The sequence below is a fragment of the Triturus cristatus genome, chromosome 11 (genome assembly GCF_964204655.1).
Source record: "Triturus cristatus chromosome 11, aTriCri1.1, whole genome shotgun sequence".
NCBI classification, from domain to species: domain Eukaryota; kingdom Metazoa; phylum Chordata; class Amphibia; order Caudata; family Salamandridae; genus Triturus; species Triturus cristatus.
Window position 1 is genome coordinate 564,435,934 of NC_140594.1, and position 13,823 is coordinate 564,449,756.

At 43.2% G+C, this 13,823-nt stretch overlaps 1 protein-coding gene across 3 annotated transcripts in view; it reads left to right on the top strand.

Moving 5' to 3' along the window:
* Positions 1 to 13,823, top strand: part of ATR (ATR checkpoint kinase) — a 434,398-nt gene that overhangs the window by 30,391 nt on the left and 390,184 nt on the right. For 2 of the 3 annotated variants that reach the window (XM_085633618.1, XM_085633619.1), the window contains exon 1: positions 4,121 to 4,302. The exons of the other annotated variant lie outside the window; for it this stretch is intronic. In XM_085633618.1, the coding sequence (XP_085489744.1) occupies positions 4,244 to 4,302 (59 nt within the window). In that variant the 5' untranslated portion in view covers positions 4,121 to 4,243. Of the gene's footprint in view, positions 1 to 4,120; positions 4,303 to 13,823 lie in introns of those variants that run through there. 3 annotated transcript variants of the gene reach the window in all.

Sequence of the window (13,823 nt, forward strand, 5' to 3'; positions counted from 1 at the left end):
ATTCTAATTCCTGTGTTTAAGCCATGCTGCTCAAAGTCACTGCTACTGGTTTTACAAACAAGCCTGATTGGACTCAAGACAGTTGTGTGAATGTATTACATGGTAAGGTCGCACAACCATACCATATAATACACCAAAAGTCTTACAGGCAGATAGAAAATAGTGTGCAGATGGGAGAAAGAGCTATTGGATGAATAGCAATTTACACATTGAGATGAGGGTAGAGAACAGAAATGGACCAAGATTAGCATAAAAAAAGAGGTGAGAGAGAAAGTTTGCTATGGGGATAGAAGAGGAAAAAATGAGAACAAGGCAAGGGCAAAATACAGGAACCGCAAGGGGTGGGGATCATATAAAGGACAAAAGAGGAGTGAAGGGAGAAACAGGAACCTGGGTGACGTGAGAAGGTAACAGAAAGAGCTATAGGGAAAACACGGAGATATCAGGGTGAGAAAACAAATCAAACTGGGAAAATAATATATGAATAAGATAATGCAAAGGGGAAGTAAGAATAAATCTAGGAAATAGACAATATTGATGAAATTTGTAGGGAACATAAGAGTCAATTGAGAGGCGGTAAGGGTGACAGCAGAAGGCAGACTGGAAAGATAGAGATGAAGACTTTAGTTCCCACATGGTGTTTGCATTTAAAAACAAGAGACCTCTGTTTGGACAGTTACTTCTAGAGCAAACGTGCAAGTCATGCACTGCCTTTTGGCGCTATGTAACATTGAGTTTTTGTATTACTACACCAATGCCTCTATTTGATCCCTACTGAGCGTTACTGGTGCTATTTCAAGCTTCCTTTGCATGTGTGTTCTCCCAGTTAGTATAATAATGCCGAGAGAGCTTTTAGCTGCTTTTCATGGAACCATCGGCAATGTGGTGAGAGCAAGGTACGTGGTTTAATTAATTAATTTTATTTTTTCTATCCCGTCATCTGTCTATTCCCCCCTACCCCTCATACATATACCAGCCATGCCTGTGTTCTACGCACTTTATAGTGGTATGCCAACTCTTTAAAATCTATACATGACCTTCCTCTGCATGTCTGTACTAAGATAATACATAGTTATTCTACTATATATTTGTGTACATTTGCATGGAAAGCTCTAAACATAATGAGCTTGCATTGGAGTGATTGAGAGTATCCGCGTATCATCAAACACTGCATGAGGTAGATAGAGGAGAGGGATTGCCAAGTTCATAGGACCATTTAAATTTAGGAGTGGGTCTAGAACCTTGATGTAGTTGGAGAATGGGAAGAAATGGAATAGAAGATGTATCAAGGAGGGTTATGTATGGAAGCTGAGGAAGGTTATGAGGATTGCAGTTGCTTGATGCTCATATCTGATGGTGAGATGCTTCTGTTTATTCCTTTACATTCTGATTCTTACAGTTTTTCACTTTTTAAATATAGAGTTACAGGTATCAGAATATAAGAAAAAAAGCATAAATGCATATATCGCAACTTGACCCTTCTGTGCAAAGATGGTGGTAGGGAAGGGAGCATGATAGACTATCACTCAAAGGCTTGGTCGGGACTGTGAGCAGAGGGTGTCATGAATGTGGATTGAGAGCCTGTAGAACACAGTAGTTGCCTGACATATCCAGCAATTGCACATGGGAAGGTGAAGTGACAACAGGCAGTCAGGTTATGTTCTTAAATGCATAGTGCGCTGAGCCAGTCTTTTGCGTTCTGCTGCTCTGAATGACCCTTGTGAACTTCCCCTGTCTCTAATAAGACCAGCCAGGCTAGGATGTGCAGGGGAGACCATAGGGGCAGATGCAGTACTGACAAAAGGTCCCCAAATTGTAATATTCTATAGTCCAAACACTCCCCCTCATTCTTATCACATGTGCCTGTTCCAAACTGTGTATAGACTGACTGCACAGACTGAAGTGATGCTCTGCTCCATCTGAGCATTGTCAGTTTTATACCTTGCATAAAAACTTCAGAAATATGACAGTAGTTTTAGAGTACTTTAGGAACCATGAAATTGCACAAAATGGGGCGATGACGAAACTAGTCTCCTTTCATGGGCATAACATTTTTGCTCTGCTACCGTTAAAGAGTCACACAAAGTGTCACAACTAGGACACGGAAATGTAACATATAGGTACAATGCAAACAGTGAAATGTCACACATGAGCAAACTGAAAGCTTGGCATACTTGATCCCCCTGTGTTGTGTGCTGCAGAGCCAGTTCAGAGGGGCTAGCCAGAGAAAAGGACACCTGCTAATGAGATGTAGCATCAGTGCTACACATGTTCACTTGTATTGTTTGACGAAGTACTTTATTATTTCAAAATATCACACAAATGAACAATAAACTATTTTAAAAAGCTGGCACTCCAATTTTTACACCTCTTCCTTAACATGGTAGGCGCAGAGTCTTATGAGCACAATTCTGGCCACTCATGCAAAACACCAAAATACTCTCCATGCAATTTCAAAACTCTTCCAACCAAGCCCTCGACCATAGTGTAGTGTGCTACCTGATTTGCCAGATGTATGAAGTACTACTACATAAATGCAACATAAACTACAGCCCACCCTCGCCCCTACCATCCACCAAATAGATGAGTTCAGGAATAATTAATTCTTCATCCGTTTGCTAACAAGGTTCATGGGAATTTCGAAAGGTAGTCCTGTCTCCACCCCACACTTCAGTATCTGGATCTCCACTTTCCACCTAAAGGTATGAAGGCAATACTTTACCATTGTCTGGGGAAGGTCTCCTCTTCCCCATCTTGTGCCATGCTAAACCAAGGGCATCCAAACATATCCACTTAGTTTGTGAAATTAACACAATAAACAAACTTCAAGTGTTTATGAAGACATCTGCTCCAGCATTTGCAGCATCGCCTTTTCAATATTTGTATTATATACTCCTATATTCTCCCGTTTGCTATGATCATAAGTTTAGTGCTTCCTTAAAGCACTACATAAAACTTTTGACATTTCCCAATATATGCATTCAGCTATTCATACTTTCAACATCCGAGTTGATTAGCTGGCCTTGCTGAAACAGTGGTGGAGTAGTAGCCGAGCAGTGGGGACAGTTCGTCTGAATCTAGTGCCTACCAAAAATATTAAAGCACTGCATCACATGAAAATAATGCTTATTTGTACAGTGTCGTATTCTTAGATTGCATGCACCCTAACAAAAGCCTCCTCTATATTACTAAAACTCTGCATGAAAAACTGGCCCCTAAATCTTGTGTAATGTAACTGGTGTGCATGTAAAGCGCTCGAATTGAGTTGAGTTCGCGCTATATAAAACTGCAACAAAAAAAATCAGACATAACTTCCATCAATCTAATCTACCACAAACAGATTTAGGTAAATGCATGGAACGGTTTCCAAGAGAGCGCAAGATTAATTTAAATAACCAGCAATAAATTCTAACCAGCAAGCTGAATCTTGGGTTCCCAGAACATTGCAATGCCTGGCGTGAAGCGCTTCAACGCTCGCCAGGGATAGCAAGTGCTACATAATTACTATTAAAAATCCTTCTACATTGATGCTACACATAGCCAATTGTCTTGTCTGACCAGCTATGTTACTTATTAATTTTTGATTTTGGCATACATTTCTTCTCATTCGTGAAACACCAGTTGCAAATGCGTATTAGCTAGCTTCCTGTGTCCTTCTGCATGAAATCCTGCGGCATGACGCACGACAGGCGGGCAACTAGAGCCAATTTTTTTTGGGGGGGGGGCTGAAAAAGATTTCGGGGGGCTAAGTCTTCCAGCCATAGGCAGAGTGGCTGTAAAAAGGGGTGAAAACACAACAAAAGCCTCATTAACAAGTAAATGGTCTTTTAAAGACCTGTGGGGTACTCGGGTCCGGCTGCAATTAGACGGACGCCAGCCCGCGAGGCTGTCTCAGCCGGGCTGACACACATGGGGGGGGGGGCTCGGTGAGCCCAATGGGTGTTGCGCGCCTGACGCACGAGACAGTCTTCAATATGTCCTGTCAGTAGTACAGATGCTACCATTTAGCAGTCTAGTTCTTTATAACTCTGCGAGCAGCTTGCGCTGTAATTCCCTGAGCGAGTAAGTCCCACTGTTTCACTGTCTCTGATTCGATTGCAGTATAAACTATGATTACAACAGCAGATCTGATTGGTTCCCTGGACGGCGTGCTAGTATTCCGAAATTTTCGGCGCTTCTGAGGGTTGCCGCTGCTTCCGGATCAGGATCTGAAAGTTGTGTCTGACAGCAGGGAACCGAAAACATGCTGGAGCAGGGACTGGAGATGGCATCTATGATCCCTGCCTTGAGGGAGCTGGGTAGGTGAGTATCTGACTGTGAGTGTGTCCGATAGGAGAAGCTGCATCGAAGGGCGGCAGCAGGAAAGCGAGTAGCAACAGGGGACACAACATTTTGTGCAAGAAGTACAAGCATTTACAAGGCAATAGGTCTCGCAATTGTGAGATTTTGAGCTATTGGCATTGTAAATGACAATGCTTTTTATTTGTGTTTAAAAAACCTGCAATAATAAAAGCCATTGTCATTTACAATGTTAATAGCTCAAAATCTCGCAATTGCGAGACCTATTGCATTGCAAGTGCTTGTTAGTAGTTTGTGGGCCGGTTTAATGGTCAGGTGGGCGAGCTTTTACAGTTGATTTCCCCAATATTGCCACAAACATTGCCTGCAGCAAACACAAATACCTGCTGTCTGTCTCTTATAGCTGGCTTGATTTAAAAATGTAGGCCACTTTTTTAGCTATCTAGTTTGCTAATTGGGACCACTTATATTTTCGTGCTCGTGCCGATTTTTTGTCTCCGTTCGACACTGGCCATATATATGAGAGTGATACACACAGTTAATATGCATGTCATCAACTCTGATCAACCTGACGGTCAATACTGCCTGCATTGAAACCAGCTGCATGATGGTTATTTTGTAAAATAAATACACGAAAAAGTGTAGGGTCCTAAAGATTTTCGCAGGATGCCTGCTGCTTGGCTTCTGAAGCCCAGGGTTGCTGTACACCAAGGTTGCTTAGTCTTGATTCCACCTTATGTCTCTTTCTCCATCTACTTCTCTTCCTGTCTCTTAATATCCTTCCTACAGGTTTTTTCATCCCTACTTTCTTTCTTTAACACTGTGTTTGTATCTTATGCTTCCTCTTTCTTTCGCCTTTTTCGCTCTTGCTCTGTGCTAAAGTCTTCAGAATAATAAATAAGCCCTTGTCCCCCCCCAAAAAAAACCCACAATGAATGCCTGTGACGACCTCCTGCAACCACCAGCACAAATTAAGCGCTGACAGATAGCTGCTACTCCGGCATCCACATATATTTGTTTGTGTGTCTGTTTCTCCATATGTGCAAGAGTATGCCGAGTTCGAATAGAGGGGCAATGCATGTGTGAACGTGTATCTCTGTGCCTGTATTCTTCTGTGCCCATTTGGATAAATCTTGGCACGTGTGTTCGTGTATTGAGGATGCACATTTCTGAGTAGTCCAGGACCTGAGCCAGAGGCCCCCTTATGCCCCGTTAAAGATCTGCCCTAAGTGCTATCTGTGCAAGGCTCTCTGGGAGATTGATGGGCGCAGAGAGTTTGCCTGGCCTCTCTGCCCTAATCTTATTGAGTTGAGATGATATCTGTAATTCAGCTTGTGTGGGTAAGTGAATGAGCAGCGATCCCCGTGACCAGAGTGCATTTATACAATGTATTGAACGAGGAGGGTAGGCCTCCCTTTAAACAGTGGCAGCTCCGAAGCATCAGAGCCTGATAGAGGCCTAGGGGGAGTTAAAGTGATGCAGAGAAAAAGGACAAACATAGTACTAGGCGACCTGCACGTATGAACACGCATTCATGCACATGCAGATAAACAGAAAAAATGTGCAGAACGGCATGGACAAAACACGAAGCTAGGAGAACACCCAGGTACACAGACAGTTTGCAGAACTTCATCACAAACTCACTGGCACACTTGCACATTCCGACACACACGTGTGCATATACAGGAAAGAGCATAGAGACAGACACATGAAAGCAAACAGACAAAGGAATACACACCTAAATGCATTGAACTAAAACAAGCAGCAGCTGAGCTCGCCAGGGTTTACTGTCTGCGAACGTGCAGCAAGGCGGAAGAGATGCCTTGCGCGAGCAAAAGAGACGCAGTGCGCGAGCAAAATATCCAGTCCGGGTGGGCGGGGGCCAAAAGGAGACAGGGAGGGTACAAACAAGCCTCACTTGCAATGAAAAGCGAGCGTTCAGCATAAATTGTTACGTGCGCCAATCGAAAGCATGGGTGGAGCTTCCACCCCTCTTCCGAAATAGACCTGACAACAATAGATCTCGCATGCGCTGCGACGCTAGGCGAGACCTAAAAATAGAGTGTCACAGAAGTTCCAGTGCAAGGGAATTAAATAGCTACTGTACATTCATCCAGTGCAACTTTTCAACTATCGTCATCTTGCTTTCTGAGCCAATGCTTAAAATATTAAATGCAAAACTGCATTTAATATTTTAAGCATTGGCTCAGAAATCCAAAAGCACTGTTGGTTTAAACAAAAAAAAAAAGACTGTCTGAATGTGCCCCAAATGACTTCGGGAGACTTTTCAAGGATTGAAGATGGGCAGCAGAACCCTTTCTTTGAGCGATAGGGATAAGAAAATCCATGAGGCTAAAGTGAGGGGCAGTAGAACCTCAGGGCAGGATCTGAGAAGCAGCACAATAGGGAGTGAGAGTTGCACCAGAAGCTGCAGGTTAGGAATGAGAGGGCACTGGAAACTCTGTGCAGGAGAGGCATTTTATTGTACGAGACAGAGTAGCACTAGCCCAGCGGTGTGATGAGTGAAATGGGTAGCAGTTCCCTCCCACTCGTCCTGCATCAATGCATAGGGAGTAGCAGGTGCTACACAAACTTAAGGAGCAGGATGTGAAGGAGCAAACTGTCTCTAGGGAAGATATGAAAGGGTTGCAGAACCGTTAGTTGTATAGAATGAGGAACCAGCATAACCTCTTCCTATGCAGCACTTGAATGGGCAAAAGCAAGCCTTTTATTGTGTTCACTGTTTTGTCAATTTACATTTTAGGTTAGATTTTTTTCTTGCTTTTCATCTTATTAATCGTTAAAAGGGTTGTTGATGCATGTGGAGAATTTTAGCGGCATCTAGTGTGCCAGCGAAATTCAATGAGAATTCTGTGGGATATTGTAAGACACTTTCAGGCTCCATTATCTTCAAGCTTTCGTTTTAACTATGCACGTGCAGTGCTAGCATCTCTTGTGTAGGTGCTCTTTTCGGTCTCTCCATGCCTTCTCTATATCTTCCTCGATGATGCCTTCACAAAGTAAGTCTGCATGAAAAAATATAGAAAGTTAATAGTAATTTCCTAGACAACATTTGGTCTTGTAAAATTGAGATAGTTCTAATGAATGACAATTCCCGATAACTTTTAGATCCAACAAATTCTTGAATGGTCGTGGGGTTATACAAATCTTAAACTGGCTCTTAATGTAAATGATTATCTCCTTTTTTGTAGGATCAATTTTTATTGGTAACATCCCTCCCACACCTTCAGTCCAACATGCTCTACCATATCAGATGCACAGACTACATGGTGAAAAAATAAAATGACCTTATGCAAGAGTTGATTCGAAGAGATGTCTCCGCACTAGCACACCCAGCATGCGCACACACCAATCACACTTTCCAGTCAAGCAACTTAACCCACTACTAGCTCACGGGAACAGGGCATCCTGGGGCTCCAGAAGCTCAGCAAGCATTACCGCCCAGGCCTGCAGGTCGCCTGAAAGCTTATTATCTCTGCATGTTTTTCGCATATGGCTCTCTTTGGCCATGGCCCATTCATCCATGTCTTGCAGCCAATCAGTCACCCTCGTAGCAATAGGAGACAACCATCTAATGGCAACCCTCCGTTTAGTAAGTACCAAACCGAAATGGAGAAACTTCCTGCAAATTGTTTTTTGAGCCAGGATCATCCCCAGTAGGCACTGTCCAACATCCCTGGGAGCAGACCACTCTGAAACCGCGTTCAAGGTCTCCAAGATAGCCTGCCAAAAAGTATCCAATTTGGGGCACTCCCAGAACATATGGAGAACATTTGCCCCTTGCCTGGCACAGCGGGGACAAGAGTTCAAAAGCCCTGGGTAAATTGCCTGCAGCGTATTCGGAGTGAGGTATACCTGGTTGACCACAAAATCATGAAGCAATTTGAATCCTACATCTGTAGATGTCCCCTTCATCCCGTCATGGATGCCCTCCCGTTGTTTGTCGGAAAGAGGAGCTCCCAGAATCTCATGCCACTTATTACGAACTGGCAGGTCGTGCACAGGTACATTTTCCTGCAGTGCTGTTAGACATGCGAGATCAGCCTCCGACCCTCAACCATACTCGGCAGTATCCACAATGTCTGCAAGTCCCATGGGACATCAGGTAAGGAAGGCCATATACCGTGGGCCGTCGCCACAATTTGAGCAAAATGCAAAAACTGTCCGGTCCCAAAGTCAAACACAACTGCATCAGCCAAGGTAATAAATCTATCATTAGGGTATAAGTCCTTCAAGGATTCACGCCCCCCAGCCCGCTATCTATCTGCTGACATCGTCGTTGCTATGAGTGAAAACGGGCACAGCTTCCAAATGCACATATCTGGCGTATATGAAACCCGATGAAATACCTGTTTGACCGCTCTCCCATGCTTGACACACCTACCGACCACAAACAGCACAGAGTCCTGTACTCCTGCCCCCAGTATCAAAAGCTCTGGCAAGGGAATTCCACCATGCGTACCACGCAACAACCTCTGCCTCCAATTCTCTCTCATCAAACCAGTGCACTGCATGCTGCAATTGAGCCGCTATGTAATATAAGTCCAGATATGGCAGTTCAACGCCACTCTTCCTCCAGGAGCGCTTGAGAGTGGCCAAGCTAACCCCGTTCCTCCCCGAGGCCCATAGTAGTTAGACAATCAATTTTCTAGTTCAACAAAATACTTTAGAGGGATCTTGAACATGTCACCCTGAAAGACATACAGACAGGGTGGCAGAATAATAATTTTCCCCAATGCTATCTTGCCCATCAGGGATAACCGGAGAATGTTCCCGAACTTCACCGTGGGTTTTAGCCCCTCCAACACCCTTCCTATATTCAAAGCCTCAAACGCCGCCGCCTTGCGTGCAATCCTTATCCAGAGATTTCGGGCACTGGGCACCTCTTAGGGAAAGATGAGTATGCACAATTTGCGATTTATTGGTAGTAGGAACAGAATTGTTTAGAATTATGTAAAACATGCTCTCAAACAGCTTTCTGCTCTTCAAATTTATTTATACTCCCAAGCTATTGTAAAGGCATTGCAAACTTCAGTTTGCAAAACCATGTGGGTTAACTGCTGCTGTATGTGAAGAAGACTGATCCCATCAAACCTGCTGTCCGTGACTCATGTTGGCTGCCTATTCTATTCTGTTCTATCCATTTGTGAAATGCATTATTGCCCAATAATGGCATCCTGTCCTTGAGGAGAACCATTGGAAAATAGCAGCCGAAGAGCTAGAATAAAAAAATGTCAAAGGTTTGCAAAAGGCGAGATGATCATTATGAAGGCGAATGGCAGGAGGAAGAGAAGCAAAGAACAGGATGTGGCTTTTATGCAAAGAGAACCGCCACAAAGAGGCTGAGCATAATGAGCAGGAAAGGCAATATCAAATACATTTACCTTGCTGTTAAGCATGGTCCTGCTTTTTTTAGGAACAGTTTGTTAGTTTTCACAGTTAGTTTGTTAGTAGTTCAAAATATCACATCATCTCAGCAGCACAACTACAATATCTGATCATTGAAACATATCTGTGCCACAGATTATACAACCAAATCTTACTTACTCCCAAGTCCTTCCTACATACATGCCATGATCCGCTTTGAAATAGATATTCTCATGTCAGTCATCTTTTGCCTTCCATTACCCAATTGCACATAAGAGCTCGTGTTTCCTTGAAAGTCCTTGGTTCCAGCCCCATAGTACCCAGTACTCAACTTCCATGTTGAATCATAACTTCAAGGAGACATGACTTCCTACAAAAAATGTGGTCAAGACTCAGTTCTTCCCACCTGTGTCGAATGGTGTCAAAAGTATTCTCCTCACTTTTTCAAACGGAGCTAATCTTTCATTCTATTTGTAGATCGAGTGTTGAAACGTGGTAATGTGTGCACAGCCTTAAGCTAGTTGTCATATGTTGGGATAATATTAGATTTCCCTTGGTGCAGGATACCTACCAATTTATGACACTACTAGCGTTGGGGTTAGTTATCAACCACAGTAAAAACACATGCTAGGGAGATCAGACATGTCGTGTAAGACCACAAGGTGGTTAGTAAAGGACAGGTATATGTTGGATACTGATTGTACATCTGACCATACCTTTTCCCAGTTGTGTTTGAATTTTGAACATTTCCATATTACATGGACTATGTCAGTGTCCTCGCCACCACATCGCCAACGCTCTGCACCAGCGGTTAGGCCAGCTCTGTGCAGCTTATACAGAGTCCAGTGCCAATTGTGCAAAACCTAACAGTAGAACAGTTTCACGGTGGCTTCTCTTAGAAATGTATTGTTGTTGTCCATTAGCTCAGTCCACTCATCATCAGGAAAATGAGTCTTGAGCCACCTTTCCCTCCAATGTTTAAGTGCTGTTGATGTCAGGGTGGAAAAAAAGGTTCTTCGTAATGTTCCAGTAAAGTCCTGATACCGTGCCTGAGTACCCTTTCCAGGTATGTACATGTTGTACAACAGGTTATCTTTGAGTGGGTGTACGTATGACCTTTAGCATACCTCGTAAACAGTGGGCAAGTTGTAGATAACACCATTACCTGAAGTGCGGCAGTGCAAACTCTGTAACTATTGAAAGGATTTAATAGAATTCGAGGGTTCCTTTTACTGATCCATGATGGAGCATGTAATGGTTCATGATCTTTTTTTATCGTGTGGTTGTGTCAAATGTGTGCTTTTATGTGTTTGTGTGCTGAAATTTGAGCAGGGAGTGCATCCTTTGTCAAGAGTATCATGAAGCTTTTAATATGAAGTTTTCTTTTGTAGTCTTGTCTTGGTGTCCCGTGTAATAAATTCCCAATTCTTTGTTTGCCTGCTTGATGTGTCTTTCTATCTTGACCCATGAGGAAGCTTCCCAGTGCGTGGTTAAAAATTAGACTGCCAGTACTAATTGGTGTACAAGACCGTATGATTCCATGTGTGGTCGTTTTTAGGCCCCCTTTCCTAGTACTAGCAGAAAGCTTTGCCCCAGCAAGGCTTGGTCGTTGCCCATTCTAAATAACGTTTTTTTATACTGGAGTCTTATCAGTTGGATGATTTGTTTTGGAATTTGTAAAGGCAACATTCCAAACCAAGCTAAATCTGGGCACTAGATTCATCTTAACTTGTGTTCGGCTTTAGAGAGAGAGATTGTAAGGACAACCGCCTCTTAATGCTTCTTGGCGCTTGGTTTAATAAGGGTCTTATATTCTCATTCATAATGTTTGAAAAGCTTGCATTGACATAAATGCCCAGGTGCTTTAGGTCAGATTGTTTCCATTAAAAGGTATGGGTGTTCATTGGAAGTGCCTTGTATTTGGTACAATGTACTTTATTCCCTGAGAATATTGCGTATGAATATTGTGGGCAATATATGCTCGTATCAAGGTGTTAGGATGGGAGAGATTCACCAAAAGTAAACAGTTTTGTGCTCTCCTATTGCTGAGTGTATTCCCAAATCTATTGCTCTGCCAGAATAGCCGCCAGTGATTCCAAAGCCAATAGAAATCTCAAGAGGGCATCCCTAATGGATTACCCACCATTCCCACTCAGGTGGAGCTTGTCTTGGGAAAAGCACTGTGAATAAGGCAGAAGAACTTGAAAATGATGTTTTTGGCCACAGGTAGTCAGGGCTGAGAGGACCTAGGGGTAGAGACGGGGGCCTGCTGTAGCAGTAAAAAGTGTAGCTGTGCTGCAGAATGCTGTACAGTGAGGAGCCTGGCTAAAGATGAGGCAAGAAGGCCAGGATAAATTCAGCTACAGTAATCCATATTGGATAGAACTATCGCCTGCACTATTGATTGGGAAGCAGATAACTTTAAGAAGGAAATCTGAACGGAGATGGAGGAAGCAAGGAGAAGAGATGCCACTGATTTGGGGGCGATATTGACGGAATTTGATGAAAGAGGAAACAGACTCTGAACTGAAGTAATGTGGGCGTGCAGCTAGTTTAAATCAGCAGGCCACCACTTGGCACATCATAAGGTGAGCCTTATGCTAACTTGAAAATCTATTTTGTCTGTGTTCATTTTTCAAGTGCCATTGTGCATCCAAGAGACCACCAAGATGAAACAGTTGTGGAAGGAGGACTGGTTGTTCTTGTTTGTAGCATCCATCTGGACAAGAATTAGTGTAATTTGCATAGGAAGTGAGGGAGCGAGAGACCAAAGGACCAGATAAGTGCTACCAATTGAGCGCTATAAATATTGAAAAGAGTGGAACTGAGGGTGGAATGTTGAGCGACGCTAAACAATATTTTCTGAAATCTGAGCCAAAAGTTGGGCGATGAATAGCCTGGGATCTATCCATTCAAATATTGTGCAGTCTAAGCTAGAGTCTTTGCCTAGTTACCAGCTTGGTGAAGATTTCCAAGCCGAATGCTGTGAGATACAGCATCAAAGGCTGCAGATAGATCTAACAAGATCAGAGCGGCACTGCAGCCCTGATCTGCCAGCAACCTTAAGTCATCCAGGATGGAGACCAAGATTGACTCGGTGCCGTGGAAAGGAAGGACCCCAAATTGAGTAGGATCTAGGATGTTTTTGGATTCCAAAAAGGAAGACAAATGAGCATTGACTTTATTTTCAAGAATTGTTCTGGGGAGCGGGAGAAGAGAGATGGGACAGAGATTATTAAGAATATTAGGATCTGCTGTAGTTGTCTTTTTAACAACAGGACAGCAAGAGCCTGTTTGCACAGAGGCAGGAAGATGAATAATATCGGTTGGACATGGATATAGAGAGGAGGCTGGTTTGATGAGACTAGAAGTTTGGCATTGTGTTCCTGGGAAGGTAGAGAAAACCGAGAAAGGTGAAAAGACAACTCCTTGTCAGTAGTAGAAAGGAGGTGAAAAGACACCAGTGAAGCTTTAGGAAAAGCAAGAGTAACAGAAGCGCACATATTTTCAACTATTTCATGAAAAAAGAAGAAATCAAGTCACAGAGCTTTTGAGATAAGTTGCAGTAAGTAGACTGGGAAAGGGAGGCAACCATCTTGAAAGTTTTCTTTTGGAGAAAGTAGCAGCTGTGGCTATTTCATCCACGTAGAAGTGGGCACGTGTCACTCAAGCATCTTTTCTGTTAGCATGGAGTGCTACCTGCAAGTTAGGACGAGCACTGGGGAATACTCTTGGTGTCAGTTGTTTTCCACTTCCTTACAGAAGAGTTTCGCCGCCTTTAGGACATGGGTGAACCAGGGAGCCAAAGGATGACGATGATGCCAGCGAGAGAGTTTCAAGGGAATGATCTCATTAATTGGACTCATTTATCCAAGGGTTGACACTGTTCACCTCATCAGGGGAGACATTTGTAGAATTGGGGGTTCTTGTTTACTTAACTGAGTAGAGTTCTTCCCAGCTAATTTGTACCAGGCATATTTGGAGAGGTTGGAAGGGCAAGGAGCAAATGAATTGGCTCTTGTGTGCTTGTATCAAGAAAACTATGGCTAAATATGATTTAATAGAGATTCCATTGTAAACATAGCATGCAGACACACTGACCAGCAAATGATGTCACCACAAACAGTATGCAGAAA